This window comes from Salmo salar, chromosome 11, assembly GCF_965601325.2.
Source record: "Salmo salar chromosome 11, fSalSal1, whole genome shotgun sequence".
Lineage (NCBI taxonomy): Eukaryota > Metazoa > Chordata > Actinopteri > Salmoniformes > Salmonidae > Salmo > Salmo salar.
This window is the reverse complement of record NC_138301.1, coordinates 38,488,483-38,503,958: the sequence shown is the minus strand read 5'-3', so window position 1 is coordinate 38,503,958 and position 15,476 is coordinate 38,488,483. Positions and strand designations below refer to the sequence as shown.

Genomic DNA, 15,476 nt, shown 5'->3' with positions numbered 1-15,476 from the left:
CAGGTTAAAATACTAGCAATGTACTGTGTAAAAGGCTCTGTCGTGAAGTTTCCCCTAGGGACAGATCTAGGATCAGATTCCTCTCCCCCAGTCCTAACCTTAATCATTTAGTGGGGAAAATGCAAAACTGACCCAAGATCAGCATCTAGAGGGAACTTCACCCTATTCTGTGTAAAACTGTAGGCTACTAAAGATTGCACTTTATGAGTAACTGAGTCCAGGCCAAATCTAAAAGCAAAGCAAGCGATAAAGTGTGTTAGTAGAGGTAGGCTATTCGGTGCTTATGGGCTCATCTGTTAGGGGAAGAGGTGTGTTGGAGCAAACCATAAGTTACTGTTAAGCTCAGAGGCCCCATACACACCGAGGTTGCGTAACACATTTGACAATGGAAGGGATGCAATGGATATTTTAGTGATACAGCGCAGTTTGTCTGCAAAAAACCTTTTACACAATTGTGTATATCGCCACAGCGGTTGGAATTTTGTACAGAAAAACTCTAGGATGTATTATCGCCGCTACGTCAGATGTGTTATGGACCATGTGTATACAAGGCCCAGAGGTTGCGGGAGGACACCCCGACATTTGAGTGAAACCAATTCATATCAGGGCAACAGACTGCCAAGTGTTTTTAGATGACAAGAGCAACATTCATGGTTTTTCTCTGTGCCACCATGTTTTGGGCTAAGTAAGCCCTTGGCAGAGACGGTCATCTTGTTTACGAAATGGTGTTGCGAGCAAATTGAAGAAAAGCTCCATCAGTACTGTAGCTTCTGTTCAGGCCAGGGTCGCTCTGAAGTGAGAAAGACAGGTAGGTACTGCCTCTTGATGATCCGTGAAGCTTTATTCAGTACGTTAGAGATTTGATCTGGGTTAGATTCCTGATCTGATATGCTTCATTGGTTTTCAAACAATATTATGTTTTCTAGGAGGTTGTATTTACCATTCTATGCATACATGTTGTCCAGAGTTGCATACCGTGTGTGTGTGTGTGTGTGTGTGTGTGTGTGTGTGTGTGTGTGTGTGTGTGTGTGTGTGTGTGTGTAAAGGTTCAATGGTGTGTGCATGTGGTTCACTGGTGTGTGTTTGTGTAGGTTCAATATTTTGTGTGTATGTGTGTGTATGTAATACCTGGCAGCTTGTGCCATAATATGGTACAAGCACCCTGTATTCCTCCGTCCAGGTGGGGCCCCTGTCAGCACTCCCTTCATTAATCCATCATCCCTCCCTCCATCCTCTCATCCCTCATTCCACATCAGCGGTCAGGGTCAGGGGTCAGGTTACAGCAAGGCTGTGTTAGAACTTACCTGCCCCCTACTTCTCTCTCCCCATATTGAGGGGGGGGGGGGGGGAGAGGAGAGGGGGAGAAGGAGAGAGGGAGAGAGAGATTGGGAGAGAAGGAGAAGATACTCAAATGTATGAGATTGGGTGATGCAGGCAAGTCTCTTACAAGCAACATTTTGTTGAGAACATTTGATAGACACAGCAGGCAGGTTGGATACGAGGTCAATAAACTTCCATTCAACACAGACTTCTACTATTATAAGAAGTTTATTCATGGTCGTACAGTATATACACAATACAGTATATTTACACTGAAGAGGATTTGAACATATTACACCATAAATTAACACCATCTCACTGACACAGCAGTGAAGTTAGCAAACCCTCCCATGTTGGTATCAACACACTGGATGTCCCAAATGGAACCCTATTCAGTGCACTACTTTTGACCAGGGCCCATAGTGCACTATGAAGGGAATAGGGTGCCATTTGGGATGCTGCCTCAATACACAATAAAGTACTGGCAACTTCAAGCGCCAACACTTGAAGTAAAACTGATGGGCATCAAACCGAAGGGCAAAATCCTACACATAGGTAACCCTGACTTTTGTGTACATTTTTGTTACATGCACAAGTCAGAGTTTAGCCCAGTAGCAGAACATGTTTAAAATCTAATGAACATCTGAGCTAGTATGAGAGATTGGTATAGGAGAGAGTGTCATTGGTTTAGAGACAGTCCCAGTCTCTATAATGAGACCTTTCTGCTGTGTCCTTACGGTGTTGTTTACTCATATCACACACACACACACACACACACACACACACACACACACACACACACACACACACACACACACACACACACACGACCCAGTTGAGTGTTACGTTCCACTGTCCTGTGAAGTGAGTACTCTGTCAGTGTTCAGTAGATCTGGGACACGTGTCTTTATGGCCCGTTTTGTCCTACCATCCGTTTTAGGGTTGCAAAACTCCAGTAACCTTCCCAAAATCCCCAGGTTTTCCAGAAATCTTGGTTGGTAGATTCTGGATTTCCTGCTTAATCCCTCCCGATTTCGGGAGTCTTCCAACTAGATTTCTGGAAAACCTGGTAATTTTGGTAGTTACCGGAAAATTGCAACCCTAGTCCCTTCTATCTTCATCCTCAGGCTCAGGTTTAACTGGTAGTCAATCCATCTTAGTGATGCTCCAGAGGGGGAAGTGTGGGGTGTGTTGGGGGCACACAGGGGCTTTTGACCTGGTCTCTGGGGGTTTGGGCCCAAGATATGACAGGATGAGGCATCCTTCCCCCCCTTCCCTGAGTCTCCTCTCAACATATCCCAATCTCTCCTGTCCTGTCCTCTCTTTTGCTTCACCATCTTCCTCACCCCTCCTCTCCTCTCCACGTCACTCTGATGCCAGAGCTCCGCGGCCCCCTGCTCTGAACACTGGGGGCCTGTGAATGTGTACTCCCCCTGGCCGAGGTCTCTCGACACACTCTCTCTCCCTCTCTCTCTCCCTCTCCTCTCTCTCTCGCTCTCTCTCTCTCCCACTCTCACACAGAGAGCTATGATTCTGTGACTGCTAGCCCCTGCCTGGGACAGTGCGGCCGGTGCAGTACAACAGCTACCTTCTTTTCCTCATGCTAGTCTCCAGCCTCCCCAGCTCCTCGTAGGACTGGTAAAAGACATCTAGCTCACGGGGGCCCCAGCCCCGCCAGACACACAGGCACCAGGCCCTATTTTCGTTGCGAAAGCCACACACAACCGTGTCCTTTGCCACCAGTGCGGCCTCCTCCAGGGTCCTGAGAGAGAGAGAGAGAGGGGGGTAAAGAGCGAGAGAGGGGGAAGAGGGATAGAAAGAGAGAAGGGTGAGATAGGGAGGAGGGAAAGAGCGAGTTAAACATTGAAATGAGTATGTGTGGATTCTTCCTATAAGTAGCCCGGCTTTACTGAGAAGAGGTTCCCTGGAAGGTTACTGAGGAGTACACACAACACCCTGTTTACATAGGATTTATACCTCCAGGTAGGAGGTGCCCTTAGGCACACATCTAGGATGAACTTACCTTCCCTAAAACCTGACTTTAACTCTAAATCTTAGATCAGGGTTTAAAGTGCCATCGACAGGTTAATACATACTTTCCAGAAATGACACAAACAGGTAAATCATACCTCATCCCACTCCTGATTTATGTAGGACATGACAAACACTCTGGGAAGAGGCAATGCTTCCAAATAGCTTGTTGCCGTGTTGCGTGCTTAACCATGCATCATATACACACCCCCATATTATCTTCCTGCCACTGTTGTTTCATGTGTTGTAGCTCACCAAGACTACCATCATCCTCTCTGATATGCACTGCAATCTACAACACTGACGGTTCCATGCAATCTACAACACTGACGGTTCCATGCAATCTACAACACTGACGGTTCCATGCAATCTACAACACTGACGGTTCCATGTAATCTACAACACTGACGGTTCCATGTAATCTACAACACTGACGGTTAATCTACAACACTGACGGTTCCATGCAATCTACAACACTGACGGTTCCATGTAATCTACAACACTGACGGTTCCATGTAATCTACAACACTGACGGTTCCATGTAATCTACAACACTGACGGTTCCATGTAATCTACAACACTGACGGTTCCATGTAATCTACAACACTGACGGTTCCATGCAATCTACAACACTGACGGTTCCATGCAATCTACAACACTGACGGTTCCATGCAATCTACAACACTGACGGTTCCATGCAATCTACAACACTGACGGTTCCATGTAATCTACAACACTGATGGTTCCATGTAATCTACAACACTGATGGTTCCATGTAATCTACAACACTGACGGTTCCATGTAATCTACAACACTGACGGTTCCATGTAATCTACAACACTGACGGTTCCATGCAATCTACAACACTGACGGTTCCATGCAATCTACAACACTGATGGTTCCATGTAATCTACAACACTGATGGTTCCATGTAATCTACAACACTGATGGTTACATGTAATCTACAATACTGATGGTTACATGTAATCTACAACACTGATGGTTACATGTAATCTACAACACTGATGGTTACAAACATAGGTGAGCATAAAACCACTATGGGGTAAAGGTATTTTGTATTGAAATATATTTTCCCCCCTGTCACACACACACAAACACACACAACGGCACGCAAGCACACAAGCACACACACACCCAGAAAAGTCTCACTTAGACAGAACAGTCATTTGTTAGCGGTGTCGCCATAGAAAATGAAGACTTTCCTGCCCTATAAAGCCTTTATAAGTTGTAGTTTGTTTCAAATGGGATGAAATTGATAAACAGAGACCGTGTTTGATAGCATTACATATGTGGTGCATTGTGGGTAATTGTGACTGATTGATCTACAAATCATAATGACTAGTTATTTAGGATGCAAGGTGATTTGTAGATTTGACTGACTGATCTACAAATCACCTTGTATCCTAAATAACTAGTCATTATGATTTGTAGATCAGTCAGTCAGTCTACATTCGATGTGAAACAAGCCCAGAATCTCCAGCGTGTTTCTCACAGCCTTTCCTGTCTTCCTGCGACCCTATGGCCTGACCTCAACCTGTCCCTGGTGCTACTAGACTAAACGGGATCTGACGTCACCCTATTGATGTTGAAATTTAAATGGTTAACGTAAGGGTTAATGTTATTGTTAAAGTTAGGGATTGGGTAGGGGTTAAGGATGTCCAAAGGATCCCAGATAGCACTAACCCCCTGACAACCACTGCTTATTAAGGACCTCGGCTTTGGGTGGCCCTTTCATTGCCTGCTGCTAAAACCTCACGCACGCACACTGACACACGTACACGCATGCACTTTAGACAGAAGTCCTCTTCTGCTGTAGCTAAAACAGCTGCTGGGACGTTTATAGGAATAATTACAGAGTGGGGAAAAACCCCGTTAAGCACATGATGAGGGATCTCTGCTGGGTCTTTATTGAAGCTGAATCAGCAAATTAATCTCCAGCTCCTTTTCTTGCTGTGCCAGAAAGTGTGTACATTCCAAATTGCACCTTATTCCCTATGTAGTGCAATACTTTTGACCAGGGCACTACATAGGGAACAGGGTGCTACTACATATGGACTAGGGTTCCATTTGGGATGTAGCCAGACAGTTCTGCTGGCCTACTTTGCTACAGCAGATAAAGAGGTCCCACACTCCACAGGTCTGGAATGAGGCCTGTTTTTCACTGTTAACACCATGGCTGAATCCCAAATGGAACCCCATGCCCTACATAGGGCCCATAGGTGTTCTGGTCAAAAGTAGTGCACTCTATAGAGCAAAGGGTGCCATTTGGGATGCATCCCATGGCTTGGACGGGGCAATGCGCCGGTGTTACGGTAGAAAGACATTGCCCTGTATTAAAATTCTAAATCAAATAGCTAAATGATCCTTGGTATGCCCTTCTTAAAACAATTCCATATAGCTTAGTAGAACCCCCACCCCCTCTTCCCCCGGCTTAGACAGGGCTTAGACTGTAATGGGTTAATCAACGGAGCACTTTCCCACACTGTTTTGTTGGATGTTATAATTGCATTGGGGATACTTTGGGTGGTGCAATCTATTTGAAAGTGACTATAGTTTACAGCAGGTGTCTTCAACTGCACTCCTGGAGCATGGAGGGTTGCTGTTCTGCTTCCCGGACAATGGCGAAGGTGCAAAAAATATTGAAGAATTCCGATATGACATCATCGTTTGAGCACTATCCAGGCTTTAAACTACGGCGCGCGACATGGTTCAATATAAATCAGCACAATCTACTTTTTCATTTTTTTCAAATTGACGCTGTCTTTGGAGCTAGAATTGGGATCATGTATATTGTGCTAATGACGACACAAAAAAAAGAGCAACGGAAAGCATTGTACAATACCGCAAAATCAAATGAGGCATTTATGGTAAGTACATGGGGGTAATTATACACCTTTGTCATTAAGGCCATGGACCGGCCAGACAGGACACACAGCCACACAACTGGCTTCCCAGCTCTAGATCAGTTCTATATCTCACACTATCGTGCCGAGCCCAACGGAAGTGTGCTGGCTCAGACAGTCTTTTCCAGCACGGTTACAGCTACTATGGTGGATACGTAACCAGGCCAGCCCAGTACGGCTCTGCTCGGCAGGGTGTAAAGACTATTACTGAAGGAGAAGCTGTAGACAACAGACACTGTGGCCCTCGAAGGCTAGGAATGGGATACCTGCTTTTTTTTGGGGTACTTCCTATGGATCCCAAAGGAAATACCATTTAGGCCATTATGCTCAACCCTATTCCTGGAGATCTACCGTCCTGTAGGTTTTCAGTCCAGCCCTAACCTGACATACCTGATTCAGCTAGTTAAGGTCTTGGTGTGCTAAATAATGGTTGGACTGAAACCCTGCAGGACGGTAGAGCTCCAAGAAGGCAGCCCTGACCTAGCCTATCAGAGGGCAAGGGAGGGTTATTACCATATTCACAAAACCTATCTACACTTCTCAGATTTAAAAGCATTGTCTAGGGGGTGGGGCTAGGAGTGGATTTGTAACTGGCTGATCCATCAGCATGGTGGAAGATGATTGGACAGAGTCTACACACCTCACTGGCTATCAAAAATAATGGATGCATCTCAACTGTCCCTTTAGACTATTGAGAAACAGCCTTCCTGACAGGATATGACCTCACCCGTAAGAGGAAGTTCCAGGGGGGCAGAGCACAGCGATGACACGCCCCCTGAGCTGTCCTGTCTGCCGCTGGACCTCGATCACCATCACGTCACCACCGCTCCTGGAACACAACACAGTAGTGACTAAAGATCTGTTGTTGGCAGAGTCTAATAGGTCGTGTTTCAGTGGGGCTGACCACATAGATTATACTCATAGATTCTAATTATACTCTGATTCAAATCACTTCTTACTGATTCGAGTATTGGCTCAATAATGACAAAGAAGCCCACAACGTGTCTGCTGCAGAGGGACAAGACAAAGCCCTGATAAAATATATTGGCTCACCATTTACTAGAAAGTTAGAGAACAAGCTATAGCTGACTAGCACTACAACTAACGTTAGCAATCATGGTTACTTTGCACATTTTTTTTTTTAATGTTTGACATACTGGTTTAGTTGAATACTATTTTGTAAATGACAAACCTTATTCAAAACTCTAAATTGTGATTTGAGGACAGACCTAAGTTCCATCTGTTGGCATATTTCCACCATTAGACTTTACCCATGTTTGGCCTAAAGACATAGACCTTAGTGTTTCACCCTCTGAAGCCTGGCCCAAAACAAGTCTACTCTGGGCCAGAAAAAGACCCTGACCTGGCACCAGACTGGGCCATTTGGGCCTTTTCTAAAAAACATTTTCCTTCACAAAAGGAACCGTTCAGATATTTCAGTGGGTGTTGATACTGCTCTTCACAAGTGTTCAGTGTCAGCCCGAGCTATGGAAACACAACTTCCCCTAAATAACAACTAGTGCTTACATCCAAAACAGATTGGAGTAGGACCAGACAGACCAGATGGAAATGTGTTGCAGTATCAGATCTCACAACGCCTGGAGGAGTGTTAACGTCTCAGGAACCACCTAAATATGGTATAGCAATCTTTTCTTGACTGCAAAAAAATAGGACTTGGAACCCGACCCCTAAGTCTGTTGTATGACAGTGTGACATGCTGGGTTTGTGTGTGTAGCATTGTGGGTACCTGGGGATCCAAAGGGTTCCATTGACAGCCAGCACAGTGAGGGCCTGCAGGTGGGGGGGAGTGGTGGTAAAGGTTGTGGTGGGGTCAGAGTTCACTACAGGGTCAGGGTCGTCTGGGTGGTCCTGAGGCCTCTCTTCCTCCTCATTGGAAAAAGGCAAACTGCTGGAACTAGCCAATGAGCTGAGCGCGCAGGAACTGGATCTGTCCAATCCCAGCGGCTCTGACAAGGGGCCGGATCGGTCAAATCCCACCGAAGGGGTGGAGTCAGAGGACATGGAGCAGTAGTCCGTCAACGAATCCTGGTGCTGGATGATCTGAGTCCCCGCTTCCTCGCTGTAGATCAGCGTCACTTTGCCGTTAGGACACTCCTCCTCCTCCTCCTCATCTAGACTCTTCCTCTTTGAGTCAAGGTCAGGACTAGTAGCCATGGTAACCCCTGCAGGTCGCTGTACAGTGAACACGTCCCGGAGAGGGTTGGCGTCTCCACAGCTGGAATGACGAAATGACATTTGTATTATGTGTATGTATTGGTCACATGGTCTGTTGCATAGTGAAATTGTGTCTTGGCTGTGTATTTGTATTTATTATGGATCCCCATTAGCTGCTGACTCTTCCTGGGGTCCAAAAAATGAAGGCAGTTTATACAATTTTAAAAACACGACAATACATTTCACAGATTTCACAGCACACTGTGTGCCCTCAGCCCCCTACTCCACCACTAGCACATATCTACAGTTCTAAATCCATGTGTCTATAGTGCATATTTTATTGTGTGTGTATGCATGTGTCTGTGGCTATGTTTATGTTGCTTCACAGTCCCCGCTGTTCCATAAGGTATATTTTTATCAGTTTTTTTAATCAAGTTACTTGATGTGGAATAGAGTTCCATGTAGTCATGGCACTATGTAGTACTGTGCGCCTCCCATAGTCTGTTCTGGACTTGGGGACTGTGAAGAAACCTCTTGTGGCATGTCCTGTGGGGTATGCATGGGTGTCCTAGCTGTGTGCCAGTAGTTTAGACAGACAGCTCGGTGCATTCAACATGTCCATACCTCTCATAAATACAAGTAATGATGAAGTCAATCTCTCCTCCACTTTGAGCCAGGAGAGATTGACATGCATATTATTAATATTAGCTCTCTGTGTACATCCAAGAGCTAGCCGTGCTGCCCTGTTCTGAGCCAATTGCAATTTTCCTAAGTCCCTCTTTGTGACACCTAACCACATGACTGAACAGTAGTCCAGGTGCAACAACACTAGGGCCTCTAGGACCTACCTTGTTGATAGTGCTGTTAAGGTCTCCATCTTAGCTACTGTTGTATCAATATGTTTTGACCATGACAATGACAATCCAGTAATAGTATTAGTTTAGTCCCCCCAACTTGCTCAATTTCCACATTATTTATTACAAGGTTTAATTGAGGTTTAGTGAATGATTTGTCCCAAATACAATGCCTTTAATTTTAGAAATATTTACGACTAACTTATTCCTTGCCAACCACTCTGAAACTAATAGCTGACATGTATAGTGTTGATTCATCCACATACATAGACACACTGGCTTTACTCATGTCATTAGTAAAGATTGAAAAAAGTTAGGGCCCTAGACAGCTGCCCTGGGGAATTCCTGATTCTACCTAGGTTATGTTGGAGAGGCTTCCATTAAAGAACACCCTCTGTGTTCTGTTAGACAGGTAACTCTTTATCCACAATATAGCAGGGGGTGTAAAGCCATAACACATACAATTTTCCAGCAGCAGACTATGATCGATAATGCACTGAAGTCTAACAAAACAGCCCCCACAATATTTTTATCATCAATTTCTCTCAGCCAATCATCAGTCATTTGTGTAAGTGCTGTGCTTGTTGAATGTCCTTCCTTATAAGCATACTGAAAGTGTGTTGTCAATTAGTTTACTGTAAAATAGCATTATATCTGGTCAAACACAATTTTTTCCAAAAGTTTACTAAGGGTTGGTAACGGGCTGTTTGGTCGGCTTTTTGAGCAAGTAAAGAGGGCTTCACTATTCTATACATGACTTTTGCTTCCCTCCAAGCCTGGGGGCACACAGTTTCTAGTAGGGATAAATTGAAAATATAGCAAATAGGAGGGGCAATATCGTCTGCTATTATCCTCAGTACTTTTCCATCCAAGTTATCAGACCCTGGTGGGTTATCATTGTTGATAGACAATAATCATTATTTCACCTCTTCCACACTCACTTTATGGAATTCAAAATAACAATGCTTGTCTTTTTCATAATTTGGTTAGATATACTTGGATGTGAAGTGTCAGCGTTTGTTGCTGGAATGTCATGCCTAAATTTGCTAATCTTGCCAATGAAAAAATTATTAAAGTAGTTGGCAATATCAGTTGGTTATGTGATAAATGAGCCATCTGATTGAATGAATGATGGAGCTGAGTTTGCCTTTTTTCCCAAAATATAATTTAAGGTGATCAAAAGCTTTTTACTATCATTCTTTGTCATTTATCTTTGTTTCATAGTGTAGTTTCTCCTTCTTTTTATTTCCTAAGTCCCTTTTTAGTTAGTATAGTATACTATATAATGTTAGTTTAGTTGGTTAACTACACAAGACATTAGGTTTTATGGGCCATGGTGTTCTAAAGTCAAGTTTGAATATCTTTCCTATCAGTCAAAGCCCTCTCCAGTCACCATCACCACTCACTCACCCAATCTACCACCAGCGTATCCTATAGCTGTGTCCTACATACCACCAGCGTATCTTATAGCTGTGTCCTACCTACCACCAGCGTATCTTATAGCTGTGTCCTACCTACCACCAGCGTATCCTATAGCTGTGTCCTACCTACCACCAGCGTATCTTATAGCTGTGTCCTACCTACCACCAGCGTATCTTATAGCTGTGTCCTACCTACCACCAGCGTATCTTATAGCTGTGTCCTACCTACCACCAACGTATCCTATAGCTGTGTCCTACCTACCACCAGCGTATCTTATAGCTGTGTCCTACCTACCACCAGCGTATCCTATAGCTGTGTTCTACCTACCACCAACGTAGCCTATAGCTGTGTCCTACATACCACCAGCGTATCTTATAGCTGTGTCCTACCTACCACTAGCGTATCCTATAGTTGTGTCCTACCTACCACCAGCGTATCCTATAGCTGTGTCCTACCTACCACCAACGTATCCTATAGCTGTGTTCTACCTACCACCAGCGTATCCTATAGCTGTGTCCTACCTACCACCAGCGTATCCTATAGCTGTGTCCTACCTACCACCAGCGTATCCTATAGCTGTGTTCTACCTACCACCAGCGTATCCTATAGCTGTGTCCTACCTACCACCAGCGTATCCTATAGCTGTGTCCTACCTACCACCAGCGTATCCTATAGCTGTGTTCTACCTACCACCAGCGTATCCTATAGCTGTGTCCTACCTACCACCAGCGTATCCTATAGCTGTGTCCTACCTACCACCAGCGTATTCTATAGCTGTGTTCTACCTACCACTAGCGTATCCTATAGCTGTGTCCTACCTACCACCAGCGTATCCTATAGCTGTGTTCTACCTACCACCAGCGTATCTTATAGCTGTGTTCTACCTACCACCAGCGTATCCTATAGCTGTGTCCTACCTACCACCAGCGTATCCTATAGCTGTGTTCTACCTACCACCAGCGTATCCTATAGCTGTGTCCTACCTACCACCAGCGTATCCTATAGCTGTGTCCTACCTACCACCAGCGTATCCTATAGCTGTGTTCTACCTACCACCAGCGTATCCTATAGCTGTGTTCTACCTACCACCAGCGTATCCTATAGCTGTGTTCTACCTACCACCAGCGTATCCTATAGCTGTGTTCTACCTACCACCAGCGTATCCTATAGCTGTGTCCTACCTACCACCAGCGTATCCTATAGCTGTGTTCTACCTACCACCAGCGTATCCTATAGCTGTGTCCTACCTACCACCAGCGTATCCTATAGCTGTGTTCTACCTACCACTAGCGTATCCTATAGCTGTGTTCTACCTACCACCAGCGTATCCTATAGCTGTGTTCTACCTACCACCAGCGTATCCTATAGCTGTGTCCTACCTACCACCAGCGTATCCTATAGCTGTGTCCTACCTACCACCAGCGTATTCTATAGCTGTGTTCTACCTACCACCAGCGTATCCTATAGCTGTGTCCTACCTACCACCAGCGTATCTTATAGCTGTGTCCTACCTACCACCAGCGTATCCTATAGCTGTGTTCTACCTACCACCAGCGTATCCTATAGCTGTGTTCTACCTACCACCAGCGTATCCTATAGCTGTGTTCTACCTACCACCAGCGTATCTTATAGCTGTGTTCTACCTACCACCAGCGTATCCTATAACTGTGTTCTACCTACCACCAGCGTATCCTATAGCTGTGTTCTACCCATTAGTGTAACACTACCTCACCCCACCCACTCACGTCTCACACACCTGTACGTGGCACAGAGCTGGTAGGTGGCAGCGTGGTACATCTGCAGGGTGTTGGTGTGGTCGTCCAGGGTCCACACCGCCTCATCCCCCCACAGACAGGGGCTGGAGGCCAGGGCCTGTATGGAGGATGGTGGGTCGTAGGGGTCCAGACGACGCACCGCCTGGAGGGTCCGGCAGTCAATCACCAGCAGGCCTGGACCATGGGAGTACCACAGCTGGGAGGAAGAGCAAGGTGGAGATAAGATTTACACTTTATGATAACCATTTATATTACCAGAGTTTAACACAGTAATATTGTAATGAGGTTACCGGTATTTCACTACTGTATACAATTATTTACTATTTCATCATTTGACCTTGTGGTATACAGGTATATTGAAATATATCAGAATATCTAGATAGATATATCAAAATGTATCTATCGGCATATCGTGGTATATTGATATATCTATTCCAACCTGGGATCCACTGTGGACCAGGACCATGCTCCTGACTGGGTAGGGTCTCTGTCTGGGGTCAGAGTCCTCCATCCCAAACATGGTCGTATTGAGGGTGTGAGAACACAGGTAGGTCTCTCCTTCTACAGGCATGTCATCCATTAGGGAGTACACTGCCACCAGACCGTCTGACATCCCCATGAAGACACACGCCTGGGTCTGCATGGGTGGGAGGAGACCAGAATGTTAGGTTGGGGGGGGGTGTATACGGAGTGGAGAGTGGTTGAAGGGACATGGAGAGGGAGCGAGAGAGACAGAGATAGTAAAGATATCAACAACACATCCAAACCTTGATAAAGACTGAAGACTAGATGAAAAGCATGAATGGTGGTGAAAACATTCTTGTTGCCAAGTTAAAATAGAGAGCGGGGCAGTAAAAAGACTCTCGCATGCACTGCTACAGTAAATAATACAACCAGTAAATCAATCTACTGTACGGTCTTCTAATTTAAGTGTAAATATGCGTTTGATAGCGTTCGTCATTCCCGACACATATTTACATGTCATACAACCAGGTCAGCGGCTCAGTGTCACTGTAGAATGTTTTCCCCAGAGTTGTTCCTCCCACGACCTCGCAGTCCCCCTAGCAACTACCAGCTGTTGTTCTACTGTTGTCCTACAGCGGGGCCTGACTGTTCTACCTGTACAGCTGACTTCAGTGGAGGATGGGTTTCTGGGAAGGAGGGAAAGATCAGAGGGCTCCACGTCTGCAGTGTAACACCCTGAACAGCCGACGTGTCAGAAATATGTTAAAGAGCTATGGTACTTTGGGGGTGTTGCCTCTGTCAAAGTTCAAACAAATCGAACTATCCAACACTTCTTCGCCCCTTCTTCGTGGCAAGCAAATCAAAGTGCCTTGCAGGTATAATGTGAGAGAGCCTTTTGCTCCTTATCCCCAGACAGACAGCAGGCTCCGCTAGGTCAGCCTCAACACCTGGACTACCCCAGGCACAGGACACTTCAAAGGGCTGAGGGTCTAGGGAGAGGGGTGGTGAAGGGGGACGGAGAAGGGGAGGTGAGGGGGCAAACAGGCAGTGCTCCTGTTTATCACTAGAGGCACCGAAAGCGTCATGTTGACACAAAACTAATTTACATTTTTAAATGACTTGGCCATTGACTTTTCCTAAATAAGTATATTTAACACAGCACAGCTGATGGCCCATCTAAACTACACCTAAACTATATTGAAATACATTTTACACATAATAATAGAGTTAGCCTAAACACAAGATTAAATTGACAATAGTCTGATGGGTGACAATATTAACAATGGTCAAATTGTATTTGAAGAGATGGGCTAGCGCAGCTTGGAATTGATACAGAGGCAGGGAAACGCAGCAACAGAAAGTGACTTTTAAAATCCTCCTACAGTCGGGGTAGGCAACTAGATTTTTGTCAGAGCGGATCGTCGGGGAGGCAGAACATTATTACAATCATTTGTGCACCGCAAATGACCACAACTAAGCCCAAAAAGAGATTGTATTTGAAAATAATCATTCCATACCTTGATTACACTGAGACACCATCACGTCTCTTTTATTCCTGGAAATACTTGGGAATAGATTTCCTAAATTAAACTCAATTTTAGCTGAATTCCTGGTGATTTTACTGTCTCGTTGCCGACCCGTGCTACAGAGTCATATGCAGGTAAGACATTTTGATTTCTGTATAATATCTGAAAGAGACGATTCTGAGGTTTCCAAAACACAAATTTTTGCCAAATAGCTCAAAATGAAAGAGATGAGCTCTATTTCAAAATATCACCTTTACCAAGAATAACCACTTCCATGCACTCCACACATGAACACGTGGCAGCATACAGCCCAGGCTACTAAGAAAAGACTAGTAACATAATAAAACAGATAATAATGCTATTCTGTTCTTTTGAAATACATTTTCTTATTTCAATGTTTCTTAAGACCTGCAAAATGACATCATAATAGAAATTATAATGGGTGTGGTTAGTGGTTTTTCGTTTTCTTTACAAATAGGCTACAGTAACATATACTAATGAACATGCTCTTATGTTCTTTATAAAATATACACATTTGTATTCTAATGCTACCTTCATAAACACAACCAAAGGAAAAATTTTCAGGATGCATATATTAAATGGATTTAGACTGTTTGAATGTTGACATGAAAAAGACGCGCCATTGGCTCAGAGCGGGACCGCTCGAGGACTAGCATTTCTACTGTTAAGAGGACCGTAAAACCTCTTTTACCACAGTAGCTGAGTTAGTTAATGATGGTCAGAACGCAAACAAATCCCTACAAACGGTGAAAACAGTCATAGGCTGGTTTCGGAGGCAGTTAGATGGTACCGTATTATTATCAACTGCTGTATTGTTACTGTATAAACACTTTACAGTACAGAGATTAGAGAACACAGATTATCCAGTGTATCAGGGTTACATTGGGGTTTAGTAGATGACGGACCAACAATGGGTTTGGTTCCCATAATTCTTTCTCACAGAGATCCATGCAATCATGTATT

At 44.7% G+C, this 15,476-nt stretch overlaps 1 protein-coding gene across 1 annotated transcript in view; it reads right to left on the bottom strand.

Moving 5' to 3' along the window:
• Positions 1 to 1,529: 1,529 nt before the first annotated feature.
• LOC106593346 (leucine-rich repeat serine/threonine-protein kinase 1) overlaps positions 1,530 to 15,476 on the bottom strand; it is a 108,164-nt gene continuing 94,217 nt past the window's right edge. The window contains exons 34-38 of the mRNA XM_045689475.2: positions 12,941 to 13,138; positions 12,483 to 12,697; positions 8,023 to 8,511; positions 7,003 to 7,104; positions 1,530 to 3,082 (exon numbers count right to left, since the gene is read on the bottom strand). Of these exons, the coding sequence (XP_045545431.2) occupies positions 2,905 to 3,082; positions 7,003 to 7,104; positions 8,023 to 8,511; positions 12,483 to 12,697; positions 12,941 to 13,138 (1,182 nt within the window). The 3' untranslated portion in view covers positions 1,530 to 2,904. The remainder of the gene's footprint in view (positions 3,083 to 7,002; positions 7,105 to 8,022; positions 8,512 to 12,482; positions 12,698 to 12,940; positions 13,139 to 15,476) is intronic.